Genomic DNA, 15156 nt, shown 5'->3' with positions numbered 1-15156 from the left:
CGGCTGAAACCACAGCTCCTCAGCACCTTTGTGCTGTTGCTGCAGATGTGGCAGCAGAAAATAGAGTGGCTCCATCCCATTCAAAAGCTGTAACTATTTTTACAGGCGCTGGCAGCATACACTGTCCTTCAGGTTACATCTGTTTGCCTGCTTGTTAAAAAACAGGGGAGCAAATTCGAGCAGGGAAACGGATTTCCAGCAAGTCCAGTGTGAACTTGGGTCCAGCAGCAGCAAGAAAAACAGAAGCACTCATGTAATTACATAAATGAAGCCAAATCTAGAGCATTTACAGAGCTAAGAAGTGGTTAAGAAGCAGTAAGTAGTGGGTTGCTGGTAATTTTGTAGCTTCTTTGTCAGAGACTTGGCAGCCTGCTGTGTTTGATAAGTGGCTGAATGACAGAACATGGCTCAGTTTCTGCTCAGTTTCTGCTGGTCACTGGAGCGTGCCAGCAGTTTGCATCCTACCATGAGGAGCGAGGGCCACAGCTGCCCCCAGGCAGGGCCGCAGCCGGGTCCACCTGCAGATGAGGTAACACCAGTGCCAAAGCAGTCCTGGCACCGGCACGGTTTTGGCAGCAGTGTAAACAGGTGTAGGCTTCATTTTGGGAGCAAGTAATACCAACACTACTGAAGGCTTTGCTGAGGTTTCCTTTGAGCTAGTGGTATTGATCCTGGCATGCAGAAAGGTCAGCAGGACCCTTTGCTGGCCCAATCCAACTATTCCTGTTTTCCTCTGTTTCCTCTCTTCCCGACAACACATCTCATTTGTGAATAGCCGAAATTTAATTTCAAAGCAACTGTGAACACTGATAAACTCAAGAAGCTCAACGTTATCTCATGAAAGCATTACCACCTGGTGTAAGCCACCTTTCTGAAGCCTGGATTTGTATCCTGATCTCTCAGGGATGTACTTTATTCACAGCATGGGACCAGCTAAGAGCTCTCTATCCCCTGCTCTTGTAAACAAGACATGCCATGTAAAAGGCAGGAAGCCACCTGGGAGTACTTTCATTTCCATCCCTGTGTATAATTATTTTCACCTTTTCTCCCAGTTTTCAGCTCACTGGCAGCCACAGCTCACTCACTAAGACAGGAGGGGATACAGATCTTGGAAGAAGAAACCAAACCAGCCAGAACTACAGGATGTAAATCAAAAGCAAGGGTCACACATACTTCCTAGGTTTGTAATAGCCCTTCCTGATGCAGTCTGCATTATCTCATCACTGTTGATATTTAGATGATCTTTGAATTGCTGCAAACAACTGTCCAGGAATAACATAGAATAAGTAACTCCAGACCCAACCCCAAATTTCTTCTAGGAAAGTTTTTCTCTCAAACACATTTTGGCTTAAATCAGTAGTTTCAATGTGCAAGAAATCATAGAATTGAAGACGAAGCTCTCAAGTGCTAAACTATCAATGTATACTTCAGAGGAGGATCCTGGACCTCATACCATGTATCAATGTGTCTCTAACCCCGGACCTGCGGGGGGGCCAGTGATGATCTTGCTGGGGGACTGTGGACAAGCAAAAAAAAACCCCAACCAACTCAAAGAAGCCAGCAAACACAACTGCCTGGCTTGTTTTTTCCCCCTCAGAGACACATACTTCTCTCAGGCAGAAGCTTTTAAGGCTAACATTCCCAAATTACTTGAAGACGCCTGCCCATCCTTTCTTACTGGTTGCCATGGTGAGAGATGACGGAGCCCCAGGCGGGTATAATACCAGGCAGCACCGGGGAAGGGATTCAGCAGAGGCAGAGGGAGGTGAGCGGTGGGAAGAGGGGAAGGTGCTGCCTGGCTGTGCCCACAGTGCTCCCCAGCACCAGGGAGGGTGCTGCCTGGCTGTGCCCACAGTGCTCCCCAGCACCAGGGAGGGTGCTGCCTGGCTGTGCACAGTGCTCCCAGCACCGAGCGGGGACCTGCCGGGAGGTAAGCGGCTGCCCGCGGCGCGGGAGGGCTCAGCGCTGGGCACACGTGGTCTTCTGCTCTTTGGGTAGGGAGCTAAAACTGATGAATTGATTCTTGACTGAATTACAGGAAAGTTACTTATAGCTAAAGAAGAGGAAGAAGGCAAAAAATTATTGCATGCAGCTCTTGTTCGGAGCACTCGGCTGGTTGGGAGAGAAGACCCAGCAGTGAGGCTCAGAGAGCACTTTGGGGATCTTCAGTGGGGTCCTGAAGTGGTTTGTGTCTGTTCCTACACAGTAATTTGTTAGTGGTCAGTGTCTTTTGTCTAGAGGAAAGCTTTATATTTATTATTCATACATTTGCATTTCCCTAAGGCATTGATTTTATCTATCACCCACCTTCAGATTTCACTTTTAAGATCTTAATATTACAATGTGAGATGCTGTAGGAACAGAAAGAGTTTATACTCTGTTAAGCAACAAGTAAGGTACAGAAAATGCAGCAACAACTTAAATGAGCGAATGAGTCATTATGCATCTTTTTAAATGGCATTTAGGTGTAAAATCAAAATATCTATTGGCAGCTTCACAAGGCAATTTGGAGCTAGTTTAATGATCAGTTTATGTTAATCACAGTTGCAGTATCTTTTCTATTCCATGGAAATTAAAAAAGTCTAAAAAAAGCTTCCTACATGGGCAACCAGTCAGAAAGAAGAGATTTCTGAAAAATCTAACTAGAACATAAAGTATGCCCTATGCCTTAGTTGGTTTTTTTTGGTTATGAAGCAGGGTGATGAAGTCGTCTGGGCACCAGCAGGATTAATCTTCTGTAATGTTAGCCATCTAAGACCTAGCATCTGATCTAAGCTAGCCAGCCATGGTCCCGAGTCCAGTCTAAGGTCTGGCAGAGCCTGTGGAAAGACTTCACTGCTGTCAGTGGCCTCTGAGCCTGTACACAAATTGGGAAACTCAGCCTCTCCCTGCATCTGTTTTCAGGGGCACAATGAACATCGAAGTGCACAACATCACTTACACCAGTGCCACCGTGTCCTGGGCCATGAGCAACCCCTGTCCAGAGAACTACTACCACGTCATGTACCGCCCCAACTGGAACAGTGTCTTTGCAGGCTACTTACGCCAGAACTTCCACCGGGAGGAGCGAGTTCCTCACCCCCTCAGCTCCCTTGTCCTCCACCGACTCACACCATCCACCATCTACGTCCTCTGCATCACGTGCAAGAACTCTTACCCCTCCAGCAACCACTGCACCACCTTCCACACTCTGGACAAATCCCCCCTGGTTTTTGGTGGCTCTAAGCAGGAACCTACCCCCTCCATGTGGATGGTGAGCAGCCTGCTGCTCCTCTGCTTCACTGCTCTCCTGGCCTACGGCTGCCTGCAGTTCTGGTCGGCACGGTGCCACCGGGCTGCGAGCCTGAAGCATCCCGAGGCCAGCCTCGAAGAAGTGGGCGAAGGGAGCAGCTCACCAGAGGGGCCACTGAATGAGGGGCTAAGAGAGGAGCTTCTGGAAGTCCCCATGACCACCGTGCTAACGAGGAGCTCCAGTTTCGAGAGAGAGAGTCCGTACAGGTCTCCCCACTGCTTTTTTTCCTATAAAACCAGCGATGATAAAAGGGCCATCTTGCCACAACATGGCCTTCAATGAGAGCAAAATAAAGGGAAACCCTGCTTAGAGGTGTGGTTTATGCTGCTCTTTCCCAGCTCTTGCCAAAAGGACTGTGTGTCCATGGGGCCTGTTTGTCCCGGGGTGTGATGTGAGGCAGGTACATTGGTTGCAGAGTGAAAGATTTTTGTCAAGTGACAAAAAAATTCTCATTTGTTGAGGGCTTTTTTAAAAAGAAACCAAGTCAGCTCTTTGGGAACAGCCAGGCTCAGCTGACTGTGGTGTCATTAGCTAATCTGCATCAGTGCTACAGGTTCACTTCAGAGCCATCCATCAATTCCATTCAAGTAGTTTCACACTTGAGTGATCCTCTATTAGCATCACACCCCAAGCCCTCATAACACCTGTACAAACAGCCTGACAGAAGAGCTTTTTGTCAGTAGTAAGTAGTCTCTATTTGCACACACAATTATTTTAGTAATTCCCATTTTGAACTACAAATGGGATTCCTGAAGTAGGACCTTCTTTGGGGAGAAGCACTGCTTGCTTCAACTTGCTCTCCAGTTCATGCATTTAGATGGATGTGACTTGGTCTCAGTGCCAACACTAAGCATGAGGCGGTGTCAGCATCCCCTAACATAGGCATGTTATGGAGAAGAACATGGAAAAGCAATAGCAAAAGCACACTAGATCTGCTTCTTGCATGGCTTTTTGGTTTCACACAGCAACATGACCTTGCACATTTGCACCCACTGTTCTGTTATTGGAGTAGTTCTTGCTTTTCTTTCTTCCTAAATAAATACGTCTAACAACCACCCCTTGTGGCTGTTGTGGCTCATTTACTGACCTTGGACCCGTAGAGGTAATACGGCTGAACGTTGGCTGGCTTGTCCCGCTGGGGCTCCTGCGTGAAGGGGATTGCTGTCCTCACAAACCTGTGGTGGGCATGGGAGATGGGGAGGAAAGTGGTCAGAGCCCGACTAATTGTGCTGAGCGCCGACATGGCATGGCCTGGGATGAACTGCAGTTGTAGACCCATCAGCAGTTCATCACCTGGGCTACATGAACTGGAATGCAAACTTCTGCCCCAGTCTATTGGTGGTGCAAACCATGTCAGTTTAACCTACCAAAGGTGAGCTTTCTTCTCATTTGAGGCAGGCAAGAAACCTGTATGTGAGCAGCTACCACAGCTCTGCTCTTCAGTAAACCAACCCTCTAAACCAAACTAGCTCAGCTGCTTGCAGTCACTGTCCAACTTTGTTGCTTGAATTTGTTACTAATGTTTTCAAATCCAAGGGGAGCTGGTGGGCTTTAACTTCATTTTAACTGTAACTGTTGGACCCCATAGGGAATGAAAACTTCACTGCAATGCGTGGGAGTGTGGCAGGTTTGCTGTTTTAGAAAGAAAAGCAGGGTCTCCAGGTGACCCTACCTTGCTTTCTCCCCTCACCTGTTGGTGGATCCATTGTAGCAGTAGTTGGGTAGAAAGTCAAAGTTGAGCTCCCAGAAGACGTGGAGGGTGATGCGCCCATAGGGCGCAGAGACGTTGTGGTTGGCCTCCCTGAACATGGCGTCAAAGCTGTCCAGAGTCATGTGCTTGCACAGCAACCTGTGAGTCAGCCGATTTATTTCCAAGAGCCACTCCAGCTCCTGCAGCACACAAAGCAGCAGCAAATGCAACACATTACCAAGATGACAATAGAAACAGCTGATTTAATTGCCAGGGGAATGATTTTTTATCCACACTCACACAGAATTTTCCAGGTGAGGACGTAGCAAATGCTAAAGACACCAATTTAACTCAGTGGCCAAGGCCAATTGCACTTCTACTCAAGGGGTCCTTGTTCAGTATCTCCTAAACCTGCAGGAAACTAAATTATTTTTTTCCCCACTGAGCACTGGGTGGCTTTCACATCAGAATCCTTCAGAGGTGGAAAACAGTATTTTTACACTCCTTGACTCTGATGCTCCTCTAATGTATCAACGGCAGCAAATCCTGTGTACACACACAGACGATGTCTCAGCCACCTTCATCTAACAGGGAATTAAAGTCAAGATTTCCTTCTCCAAGGATACAGACTGCTCTTATTTGAGCTCTGCAAAATCAAACTGCTGACTGTCACCTTATGCTTTATGCAGATACTTAATGGCCCAATACTAATGCAATTAAAACTGCATAAATAAAAATAGTAGAGTCTCGGCAGCATAGATGAGGATACATGGCCGGCTGAAACCTGCTCTAGGTGGGACCTGAAGCAGAAGAGAGTTGACTGTGTATCCAGAGCAGTGTATTATTCTTGCTGTTCATACTCACAGTCACTAACAGTTCTTACCACTATGGATGTCAGGTCCTCGCTCTCAAAGCGGCTAATGGCCTGGTCTAACGACTTGTACATCGCTGCTGAGATTCGCTGGGTAATGAGCCTGTTCAGGTCAATTGATCTCCCCAGCAGCTGGGAAAAGAAGAGAACATATCTACATGTTATGTATGTATATATATACACCCACAGATGGGGAAAAGGTACATTATTTCTTTTTCAGCAGTTGTAAATTAAAACGAAACAACCAAGTCTGCTTAGATGTGAAAGTGGTGATGCAAACGCCTTGCTTCAGTTTCCTTAAGAGACAAGGAGGACAGTGAGGAGCAGAACTCATTTTCCCCTCAGGCCCCGTGCCCTGAGTGTAGCGTGTCAGGAACAGCTTCATCCCTCCTCATCCCAGCACTGACCTCGATGCCAGCCCCCAGCAGAAGGACAGTAGCCCAGGAGCCGGGGTGCTGGTGTGGGCCCCTGGCCCCGTACCTGGACGTGCCGCTGCTTGAGCAGCGTTTCGTAGCGGTTGGATGGTGGGTATGGAATGATCACCCCGTAGTTCTTACATTCAGCCCGGAAACGTTTGTCCAGTAAAACACTGAAAAAAAGGAAGCAGTGTCAGGAAAATAGAAACATACATTTTCAGCTTGTCTCTGTTTTTTTCCAGAGTTGTTTTCATCCTTCTTTTCCTCTTGCTCTGACTGCTAAGAAATCTCCCCACACTAACTCTGCTTACGCCACTAGATCACAGAGCAGTGGTTGTCCTCTGGGGACTGCTGTGCTGTTGGCCATCATTCTTGGCTTTTATAGCTAAAGCATTCAAAAAGATAAAAGATTGTGCTGGAAGATATCACTACTGCAAGGTACTGGGGTGGTCCCACAGGTGTGCTCCCTCCTTGAAGATCTGCTGTGGGAACATTTGGTTCGTGATGGTGATTGCTCTTCTTCTCTATGGTGAAATGTGCTTTAGTGACAAAACGCCTTGCAGAGTTACACCACAGGCTTGGTTCACCTTTGGGGACATGAAACGAGAACCCATACTAGAGTTCATCCACGTTCTTTAAATTGTTAAGAAGGAAATGTCACAAAGGGTCTATTTCCCCAAAAGGGAGCAAGCAACTGCAGAAGTCCTGCAGTCAGCTGGTGTGATGTGGGACCTAGGACAGGTCCCATCTTCTAGCTTTTACAAGTCCTGCTGCTTTACTAGGGTGAGGAAAAGTGCATATTCCTGTTCAGGGGAGACAGGAGGCAAGCAAGCAAGGACATGTCTTCATTAGGCTTGGTTTGCTCTGCTGCTGCTCTCATAAATCCTACTCAGACAGCTACTTAGGATGCGAATTATTATTTTTTCACTTTTAACCATGTCTCCTTGCCACCATTAATTCATTTTCCCCATCTACAGTGGTCTGACATGGACAGCCAGCTCAGTGGGACAGAGATGATCTGTTTTGTTAAGTCTCCTTGAGGTGGCTGCTCCCCGAGGGGAACCTTTTGGTTAACAGCAATTTAGACACAGAGATATCATCTGTCATCACCACCAGTCAGGTTCTCCTACCTGCCAGCCATTGCTTTATAATAGGCAAAGATCTGATCTGCCAGCTTGTACACAAATTGATCAAAGCACAAATTCACCTGGAGGAGGAAGAACAAGATTTCGTGAGGGTGTGACCAGCACAGAGCTCCTTCCTACGCATGTAAGATCAATACAGCTGAACACAGAGCTCTAATGGAATACATACACACACCACACCGTCTAAAAACCACGCTGCAGTTCTCACATGCTAAAGCTAAGCAGAGAATGGCAGCTATGTTTCCCTCTGACAGTTTCTGTATGACTTAGAGGTCCTGGTCCCCCATCCCCAGTCATCCTTCTCTCTCAGGGATCTCAAGTTTCTCATTTTCCTCTGATGTCTCATAACCCTCGGCCCAGACTCTTCCACGCCCCAGTGTCTGACAGACTTTGGCTTCCACAGTTCCCCACGGGTACAGCTAAGCTGAAGCTTAATTAACAGAGTCAGTAAGCTCTCTGAGAATTCTGATATTCTGAAAACTTCTCAGTCTTGATGGGGTATTTTTTCAGGAGATGCTTATAATGAAATCACTGAACTGCTGGGTAGATCTGTCAAACAGGGCAATGTGACCCCGGTGAGCTCCTTCCATACAATAAATATGAGAAGAACTTACTTCAGCTTCAATCTCATCGTACAGGAACTGCTTTTTGAACTTGGTCAAGGCATAGTATGCGCTGTCATTATAGAGGTCCAAGGGGTACAGTACGTACCTGAGGGCAAGAAGACAGATCATGGCTTAAATTAACTTCAGAGCGTATCAGCATAAAAGGCAGCCAGTGCATGATGCCCCACTCAGTGCAAAAAATGGCTTTTCTCTGACTTCACCCCTATCACTTCCACTCCCTCCAGCCCCTCAACCACAGTTGCTGGAAAGTGGCTGGAAAACTGTCTGGCAGAGAAGGACCTGGAGGTGCTGGTGGCCACCCAGCTGGACATAAGTCAGCAGTATGCCCAGGTGGCTAAAAAGGCCAAGAGCATCCTGGCCTGTATCAAAAATAGTGTGTCCAGCAGGAGCAGGGAAGTGGTCATGCCCCTGGGATCGGCACTGGGGAGGCCACAGCTTGAGTACTGGGGTCAGTTTCGGGTGCTACAGGATAAGAAAGACATTGAGGGGCTGGGGGAATTCTAGAGAAGAGCAACAAAGCTGGTGAGGGGTCTGGGGAACATGGCTTATGAGGAGAAGCTAAGGGAACTGGGATTGTTTAGTCTAGAGAAGGAGGCTGAGAGGAGACCTTCTTGCTCTCCACAACTACCTGAAAGGAGGTTGGAGTGAGGTGGGTGTTGGTCTCCTCTCCCAAGTAACTAGCGACAGGATGAGAGGAAATGGGCTGAAGTTGCACCAGGGGATTTTTATATTGGATATTAGGAAGAATTTCTTTACTAAAAGAGTGGTGGTGAAACATTGGACCAGGCTGCCCAGGGAGGTGGTGGATTCACCATCCCTGGAAGTGTTCAGATAACATGTAGATGTGGTACTTTGGGACATAGTTTAGAGCCCATGGTAGTGTTGGGTTGACAACTGGACTTGATGATCTTAGTGGACTTCTCCAACCTTAATGATTCTGTGATTCTAATTACACTTGCATAACACCATTTTTTCTCATTATTTGTTACACAAATAAAGAAATGTAGGTGCCTTAGACAGGGCCCACATCCCTCTCATTGCCCATGCTGACTGCTACATGCAGATGACAGTCCCATGAAGTCGTGCCCACATCTGAATAGAGCAGTTGCCAACAGCTGGTTTATGACACAGAAAGTAAGTGCCAGTGCCAGGAAGCCACCTGTGTGTGTCTGCTAAGGAGGCAGTCGTGCAGTGCACATCCCTCTGACAGCACGTCAAGAAACATCTGCCTTCCCTCCCACGTCAAAAAGGCTGTTCATCACCAGCCTACCCTTCTCCAAAACAAAACCCCAAGCCCCAGTGCACATACAGTCCCAACACAGCCCAGCAGCTCTTACTCCATCATGGAGGGTTCTTTGGTTTCCAGAATATGGTCCGTGAGGATCCAGGGCATGGACATCTCGATGGGGAACTGGATGCGGCGGCCCATGGTCAGCTCCAGGAAGAATTCCCGGAACCAAAGCTGGGACAGGTCGCAGCACTGCTGCAGTGCTTCTGAAATACAGAGGAGATCCCCCCAGCAGGAGGGCACCCATGTTACCCCCACAGGGATGGCACAAAGGGAGGTGCACAGGAGGCAGCTGCTGCAGCCTCATATTGGACTGGTTTTGAGCATGGAACACTTCTCTAGCATGTCTGTTTTCAAACCCCGACCATGACTATGCTGCCTGAGGACGTTATAGTGGTTGAAGAAAGAAGGGATCATTCCTTCTGCTCTAGAGCTCCAGGGAGAACATTTCAATGGCTCAGAGTCACTCTGGAAGATTTCTTCTGTGCCCAGTGTCTCAGAAGTTTGTTTGGAACAGAAAGAAAACTCCAGTCCTAGGAAATAAACTACCACCTGTGGCTATTTCCCATTGCTGACTCATTCCTGTTCACATACTGATTACTACCCAGCAACATGCCCGAATCAGCTAGAAGTAGGAAACCTGGGAAAAATTAAGCAAAGTCTTTTGCATAGGTCAATGAAAAGCAAAGCTGATCTACCTCCCATTCTGAGCATGCAAGAGCTGGATTCAAGCCTCCCCCTGCCATAAGCTCACCACTGATGTTGAGAAGGTGTGTGAAGAAGAAGGATTGCTTGTGGAACTCCTCAATGGCCAAGACTATGGGTCCATCCAAGCTGCTCCTCAGAGTCTTCTTTGAGCCACTTTTGTCTGCTATGAGGGACTCCAGCATGGTCCGTACCATGTAAAGCTTCAGAAGAAAGTTGCCATGCAGTTACCACTCTGTAGTGACACACCACCACACACAGCCGTGGTGCTCTGCAACAACAAACAACACTTCTCCCAAGTGCCTACTACTCTCTGCACCCATAAGCCACCATCTTCCTGAACTAGAAATAAGGACACACCTGAAAAAAAGGAGGCTTTGGGAATTACACAACAAATTAGGCACCAAAGCAACACTTAACAGTGTGAAGGCTTTGTGGAGCAGATCATGGAAACAGCTGCTAATCCACAGGGTGGGAGACGCCTGCAAGGCTCTAAGACCTTTAATTCCCTAAACAGGAGATGGATATTTACATACCTGCGTACTTGATGGTCCTACTGCTCGTCGTGGGACTTTAATATCAAATCCACCTTTAGGATCCTTCTCACCTCTCAAGCAAGGATCATTTGGAGGCTCTCGACCTCCCTCCCAGTCACAGATTGTCTTCCGAATTGCCTGAAGGACACTGGAGTGGGTGGGAGGGGAAAGCAGTGCTTAAGCTTGATGCGATTTTAAAATGAAAATATTCACTGCTGTGCACACATGGGAGGCAAAGTATCTGAGGTGGGGACATACACTGTCGTTGGGGAAGTCATGCCCAAAAGCCACCTTGGCAAGAGCTGCTGGCCAAGGTATGTTGGCTGTTTGCATAGCCTGAGGTGTGTGCAGGGCCACATGCTTACATAGTACAAACATGTTGCGCTACTGAATACGTGGGCTCTGGGTTACACTGAAGAAGGACAGACAGACCTGATGAGAACATTCTTCTTCTTCCTGACCGCCTGCCTGAGCGGCTCTCGCAGGGTCACCTGCGCAAAGTCCTGCAGGGCCGCGTAGATCGTGTTGCGGATGGCTTGGTTAAAGACACTCTCCATCCGGCCCATCAGCACTTGCAGACCTTTGATCATGGCAATTACCTGAAGGAAGGATTAAAAACAGATGTATTTGCTATTTTTCCATTGTATGAAAAGCTCTGTAAGTCTAACATTAGATAATTTGGACCTAAATTAACTCCACTCAAGTAACTTAAATCCATTAATTAGGGGGCTGATTTTTTTGATGTTAGCTGCTTTACAGATGATAGCAAGTGGAAGAGAGCATTTACACCACCAGTGTCCTGCAAAGGGCACCTGTCCCTTGGCAGGCTCTGTTTCCACTCTTGATCTCTTTAATAACACTCAATCCCAGGAATCTGCATATGCTCCACACGTGGGTGCACAGACCTCCATCCACATCAGGACACAGTCTTCCTTGTTCGAGAGTACAGTGACAATTCCCAGGAGGGAGTGAGCCACAAAATTAAGGCCATGTTCAAACCACCTTGGACTGTGTAAGGCAAGAAGAAGGTGTGAGGATCTCTCACAGCCAGACTCAGAGGACTATTCCCACCATCCACAGATAGCTAGACCAAGAGTTGGCAGGTCCTGGGACTGGCTGAGGATCTCTTGTGTTTGCACACTGCCTGAACATAGCTCTGATCTTGCTCCAGATCACGCTGCTCTGCAAGCTCAGACACTTTTTTATTTTCAGGAGTCTTGAACACCTTTTTCAGTCAGGAGAGGATTAGTATAGTGATATTAAGAAAACACAGAGATTCACCTCTGTCTTTCTCCAGCACACAAGCACAGTGCAAGAAAAGCAGGATCAGGAAATGGGAGGGGAATTGTTCATGATGCATTGGTGCAGTGTTCCTATTCCTGTAGAAGCTCCTAAAAACTTAATTTGCCCCTGAGTTCTGGGCAAATTAAGAGACACAGGGATGTGGGAACCCTTAATCCCAGGGCCACAGGGATGAGGAACTGGTTGAGTACAGTGGGATGTCCTTCCCTCCTCTTCCCTTGGTCTAAGGAAGATGGACAGGAAACCAGCCCTGCCTGGTGGTTCTTTCTCCTGTGCAGTTGGCACCTACCTCCACAAAGGCAAACTTCTCTTCACTGGTGTAGTTGTACCGGGTGGCTCTCTCATACTCTTCTGCTGTTCCAGGGCAATCCTTGTTACAGAATTTATCTGTGGGATGAACTAGCTTCCAGGAGTACTAGAAGATGGAAAGAGACAGTGTCAACATTGCAATGGGCAAGAAGTCAGGCTGGAAAGACTGAAGAGGGCCCTGTGCTGGGAAGATACTCCCTAGACTGCAGTTGTTTGACATTCCATTGGGAGCAGAACTTTTGCTTCTTCCTGGCTTTATTATCACTGTGCTAATATTTTGTTTATTTGGGAGGCTGCCAGTCATATTGGGCTTTTGACATCCATGGACTTGTGTCCATTTGTAACTTTTCAAATTAAGAATTCCCATCATCATCTGAATTACAGTTTTAGTTACTCATCCCAAGCAGCTTTCAGTACTTAACCAACATGTTCAGATTAAGAGAACAGCCCTCCTGTCTCTCTCTAACATTGGTGGGGACACCCCAGCACCTGCAAAGGGCAGTTCAGGTCCAGGGTGAGATGATAAAACACTCGTTCTCCATTTGGTGCTGTGGGTGTTCAGAGATATTAGCTGCCTGATCTGAGTGTATTTGTTAAGAGCTTAAAGTTAGGTGGCATGAAAGCAAGCCCACCTTTCCACAGTCTCTGTTACATGCCATGTTAAAACTGTCACACTCCCCTGGGAAGAGAAGCACGTTCCACACTCACTGCTTCCATGGATGCACTCACCACTTCCATGACGTGGGCACTCCACTTGGACAGCAGCTGCAGTCCCCGCAAAGCGAGATCAAAGAGCTCCCTGTACTCTTCATCTGATTTCTGGCTGTCCAGCCCTGAGCCAGTGACCACCTGCAAAACATCACATCACGTCAGGGCTACACTCAGCAACTTGCTCCAGAAGCTTCACTGGGCCAAAGAGCAGCCACAGATCTCTCTCCCAAATCCCAGCTGAAATGAATCCCTGTGACCTCATGATCAATCTAAAACTGAGCAGTGCACAAACTGTCCCTCAGGAAACAGGCTATAACCTGGCAGTGCTCTTTTTACCCAGTCAGCCAATTTGCTTCCTGCAGAAAAATAAGTCTGATGTCAGCTCAGAGCAACTAACTGACTGTTTTCATTTCACTTTCATGTTCCTTTTTGATGATCTAATACTACAGAAATCCTTGAGAGTCCTTTACTGATTTAAAGTTCAAATAAGCACTCACAAACGACAAAAGACAAGGCCTGAGAACACTAACAATTCATTAAACCAACACTGAAGAATGCAGATCACACATTTGCAAAGAACAGTCAGAGTCGCATCAGAGAGGGCACCAACATTCAGTAATGGAAAGACCAGAGATGTCCTCCCAAGCTTTCCTCGAAGCCCTGACCAATAGCTCTGTGTAACAGAGAAGACTTATTTGTGAGTCATGAATGTTCTACCACCTGGCTGATAATAAATCTTTAGCTGCCAAATTTTTTCTACTTCTTTTCTTAATGAGGCTGTGGCCAAAAAGCAGAAGCTGTTGCAGTAGCTCTTCCAGTGCATGTAGTTTTGCACCTGCAGGGGCGTTTCAGAACTTGTTTTTTTATTGCTGGATTGAGAAGTGGTTTGTTTCACCTGTGTCCCTCTTCCTCACTGTACATCCTCGGCAGACCATACTCCTGCCATGCTGGTCCTGTCCCAGCCCTGCCCATCTACCAAGCCTGACCACGGTGGCTCCCCGCAGGGCTTACCTCGCTGTTGCTGTAGCGCGCGAGCTCTGAGATGAAGCGGATGTGGTCATCTCGGATCTGGACCATCTGCTCACAGATGTTGTACTGGGGGCTTATGCTGCTCTGAGTGCACGTCCACCTGGGCAAAAAAAGCAAAAGTTTCAAGGACAGGACTCAGGGCTCCACTAAGACACCCCCAGGAACAAAGCCTTGTGCTCAACTGCTCTCTTCAACATGCTCAAGACGTGCCACCTTCAGGGCAAATGTCAGCCTGTGTTCTCACCTGTCCCCTGGTGCGTGGGGTCTTCCAGAGGTGGTCTCACACAGCATGATGGGGACACTTGTCTCACCTTTCAGCCTGAACATCCCTGCTCCATCCACCCTGAAGGCTGCTCTCCATGCTGGGCTCACCTGCCGCCTTGGGCAGAGAGGGATATTTCCCAGGCCACCAGTAGACAAGCCTTCAGGGAAGGGTGAACTGCAAAGACTCGGCATCGTTTGCATCCTTTCTGCTACTCCTAAGAATAACAATCACCTTGGAGGCCGCCCCTCCAGGCCTGAAACTGCTGGCCCATGCTGCCTTCTCCTGCAAGGAAAAAAATCTGCACGGGGCCAGCAAGGGACTATCTATCTAACTGTTTTTGGTTCTGGCTCATACTACCAGCACAGTGATCAACCCCAAGTATAAAAGATGAACAGAATGTGATTACATGGACTGGATTTTCATCTGCATTGAGTCACACGTACTGTGTAACAGTGTAATAATGTTCTAAAAGAAGGCAGTGCTCCCTTTCCAAAGGCACAATCATATGAAGAAATGGTGCAGCTCAGGTCTATTTAACATCTCCTTTTTCCCATTCTGTATCAGCCACAGATGCAGAAACAAAATGGATTGACCAAAATGCCTTGTGCAAGCAAACGTCTGTCAGTGTGAGAGCCTCAGGTCTTACGGTCACCACAACGTAAATGTTCAGGAGTTGGGTTTTTTCTCCCTAAACAACTGTCCATCTTAAAGACAGATTGTCACCTTCTCCCATCTAGACTGTCTGTACAAAAGGAAGGTGAGAAACCCACCTCTGATAGGGACATAGACATGAAGACGTATTGCTACAGTTAACTGTGAGGCACCTGTTGCCAATATTTGTGGTGATGAGAAGTCCTGGAAGGTGGAAGGTGCTGGACCATGTCATCCCTTGTGAAATCCATCCTCCCACAGTCCCATCGCTTGAGTCTTACCCGTTCCAATGTCCTGTGCTCCCCACTGGACATTTGGCA

The 15156-nt window shown here is 47.6% G+C and overlaps 2 protein-coding genes across 2 annotated transcripts in view; one reads left to right on the top strand and one right to left on the bottom strand.

The window, feature by feature from the left end:
* Window positions 1-15156, bottom strand: part of CYFIP2 (cytoplasmic FMR1 interacting protein 2) — a gene marked incomplete at its 3' end in the record, with an annotated part of 43113 nt that overhangs the window by 14281 nt on the left and 13676 nt on the right. The window contains exons 10-22 of the mRNA XM_008944115.1: window positions 13903-14020; window positions 12910-13029; window positions 12161-12286; window positions 11002-11168; window positions 10570-10717; window positions 10083-10236; window positions 9378-9534; window positions 8029-8125; window positions 7400-7476; window positions 6334-6442; window positions 5866-5985; window positions 4983-5182; window positions 4380-4467 (exon numbers count right to left, since the gene is read on the bottom strand). Coding sequence (XP_008942363.1) covers window positions 4380-4467; window positions 4983-5182; window positions 5866-5985; window positions 6334-6442; window positions 7400-7476; window positions 8029-8125; window positions 9378-9534; window positions 10083-10236; window positions 10570-10717; window positions 11002-11168; window positions 12161-12286; window positions 12910-13029; window positions 13903-14020 — 1681 coding nt within the window. The remainder of the gene's footprint in view (window positions 1-4379; window positions 4468-4982; window positions 5183-5865; window positions 5986-6333; window positions 6443-7399; window positions 7477-8028; window positions 8126-9377; window positions 9535-10082; window positions 10237-10569; window positions 10718-11001; window positions 11169-12160; window positions 12287-12909; window positions 13030-13902; window positions 14021-15156) is intronic.
* On the top strand, window positions 2912-3574 carry FNDC9 (fibronectin type III domain containing 9). Its single transcript, XM_008944114.1, has one exon. It carries the CDS (start codon window positions 2912-2914, stop codon window positions 3572-3574), a length of 663 nt encoding a protein of 220 aa, XP_008942362.1.

The sequence above is a fragment of the Merops nubicus genome, unplaced genomic scaffold (assembly GCF_000691845.1).
Source record: "Merops nubicus isolate BGI_N331 unplaced genomic scaffold, ASM69184v1 scaffold43227, whole genome shotgun sequence".
Lineage (NCBI taxonomy): Eukaryota > Metazoa > Chordata > Aves > Coraciiformes > Meropidae > Merops > Merops nubicus.
Note: the sequence above shows the minus strand (reverse complement) of the source record. Positions and strands in the feature narration are given on the sequence as shown.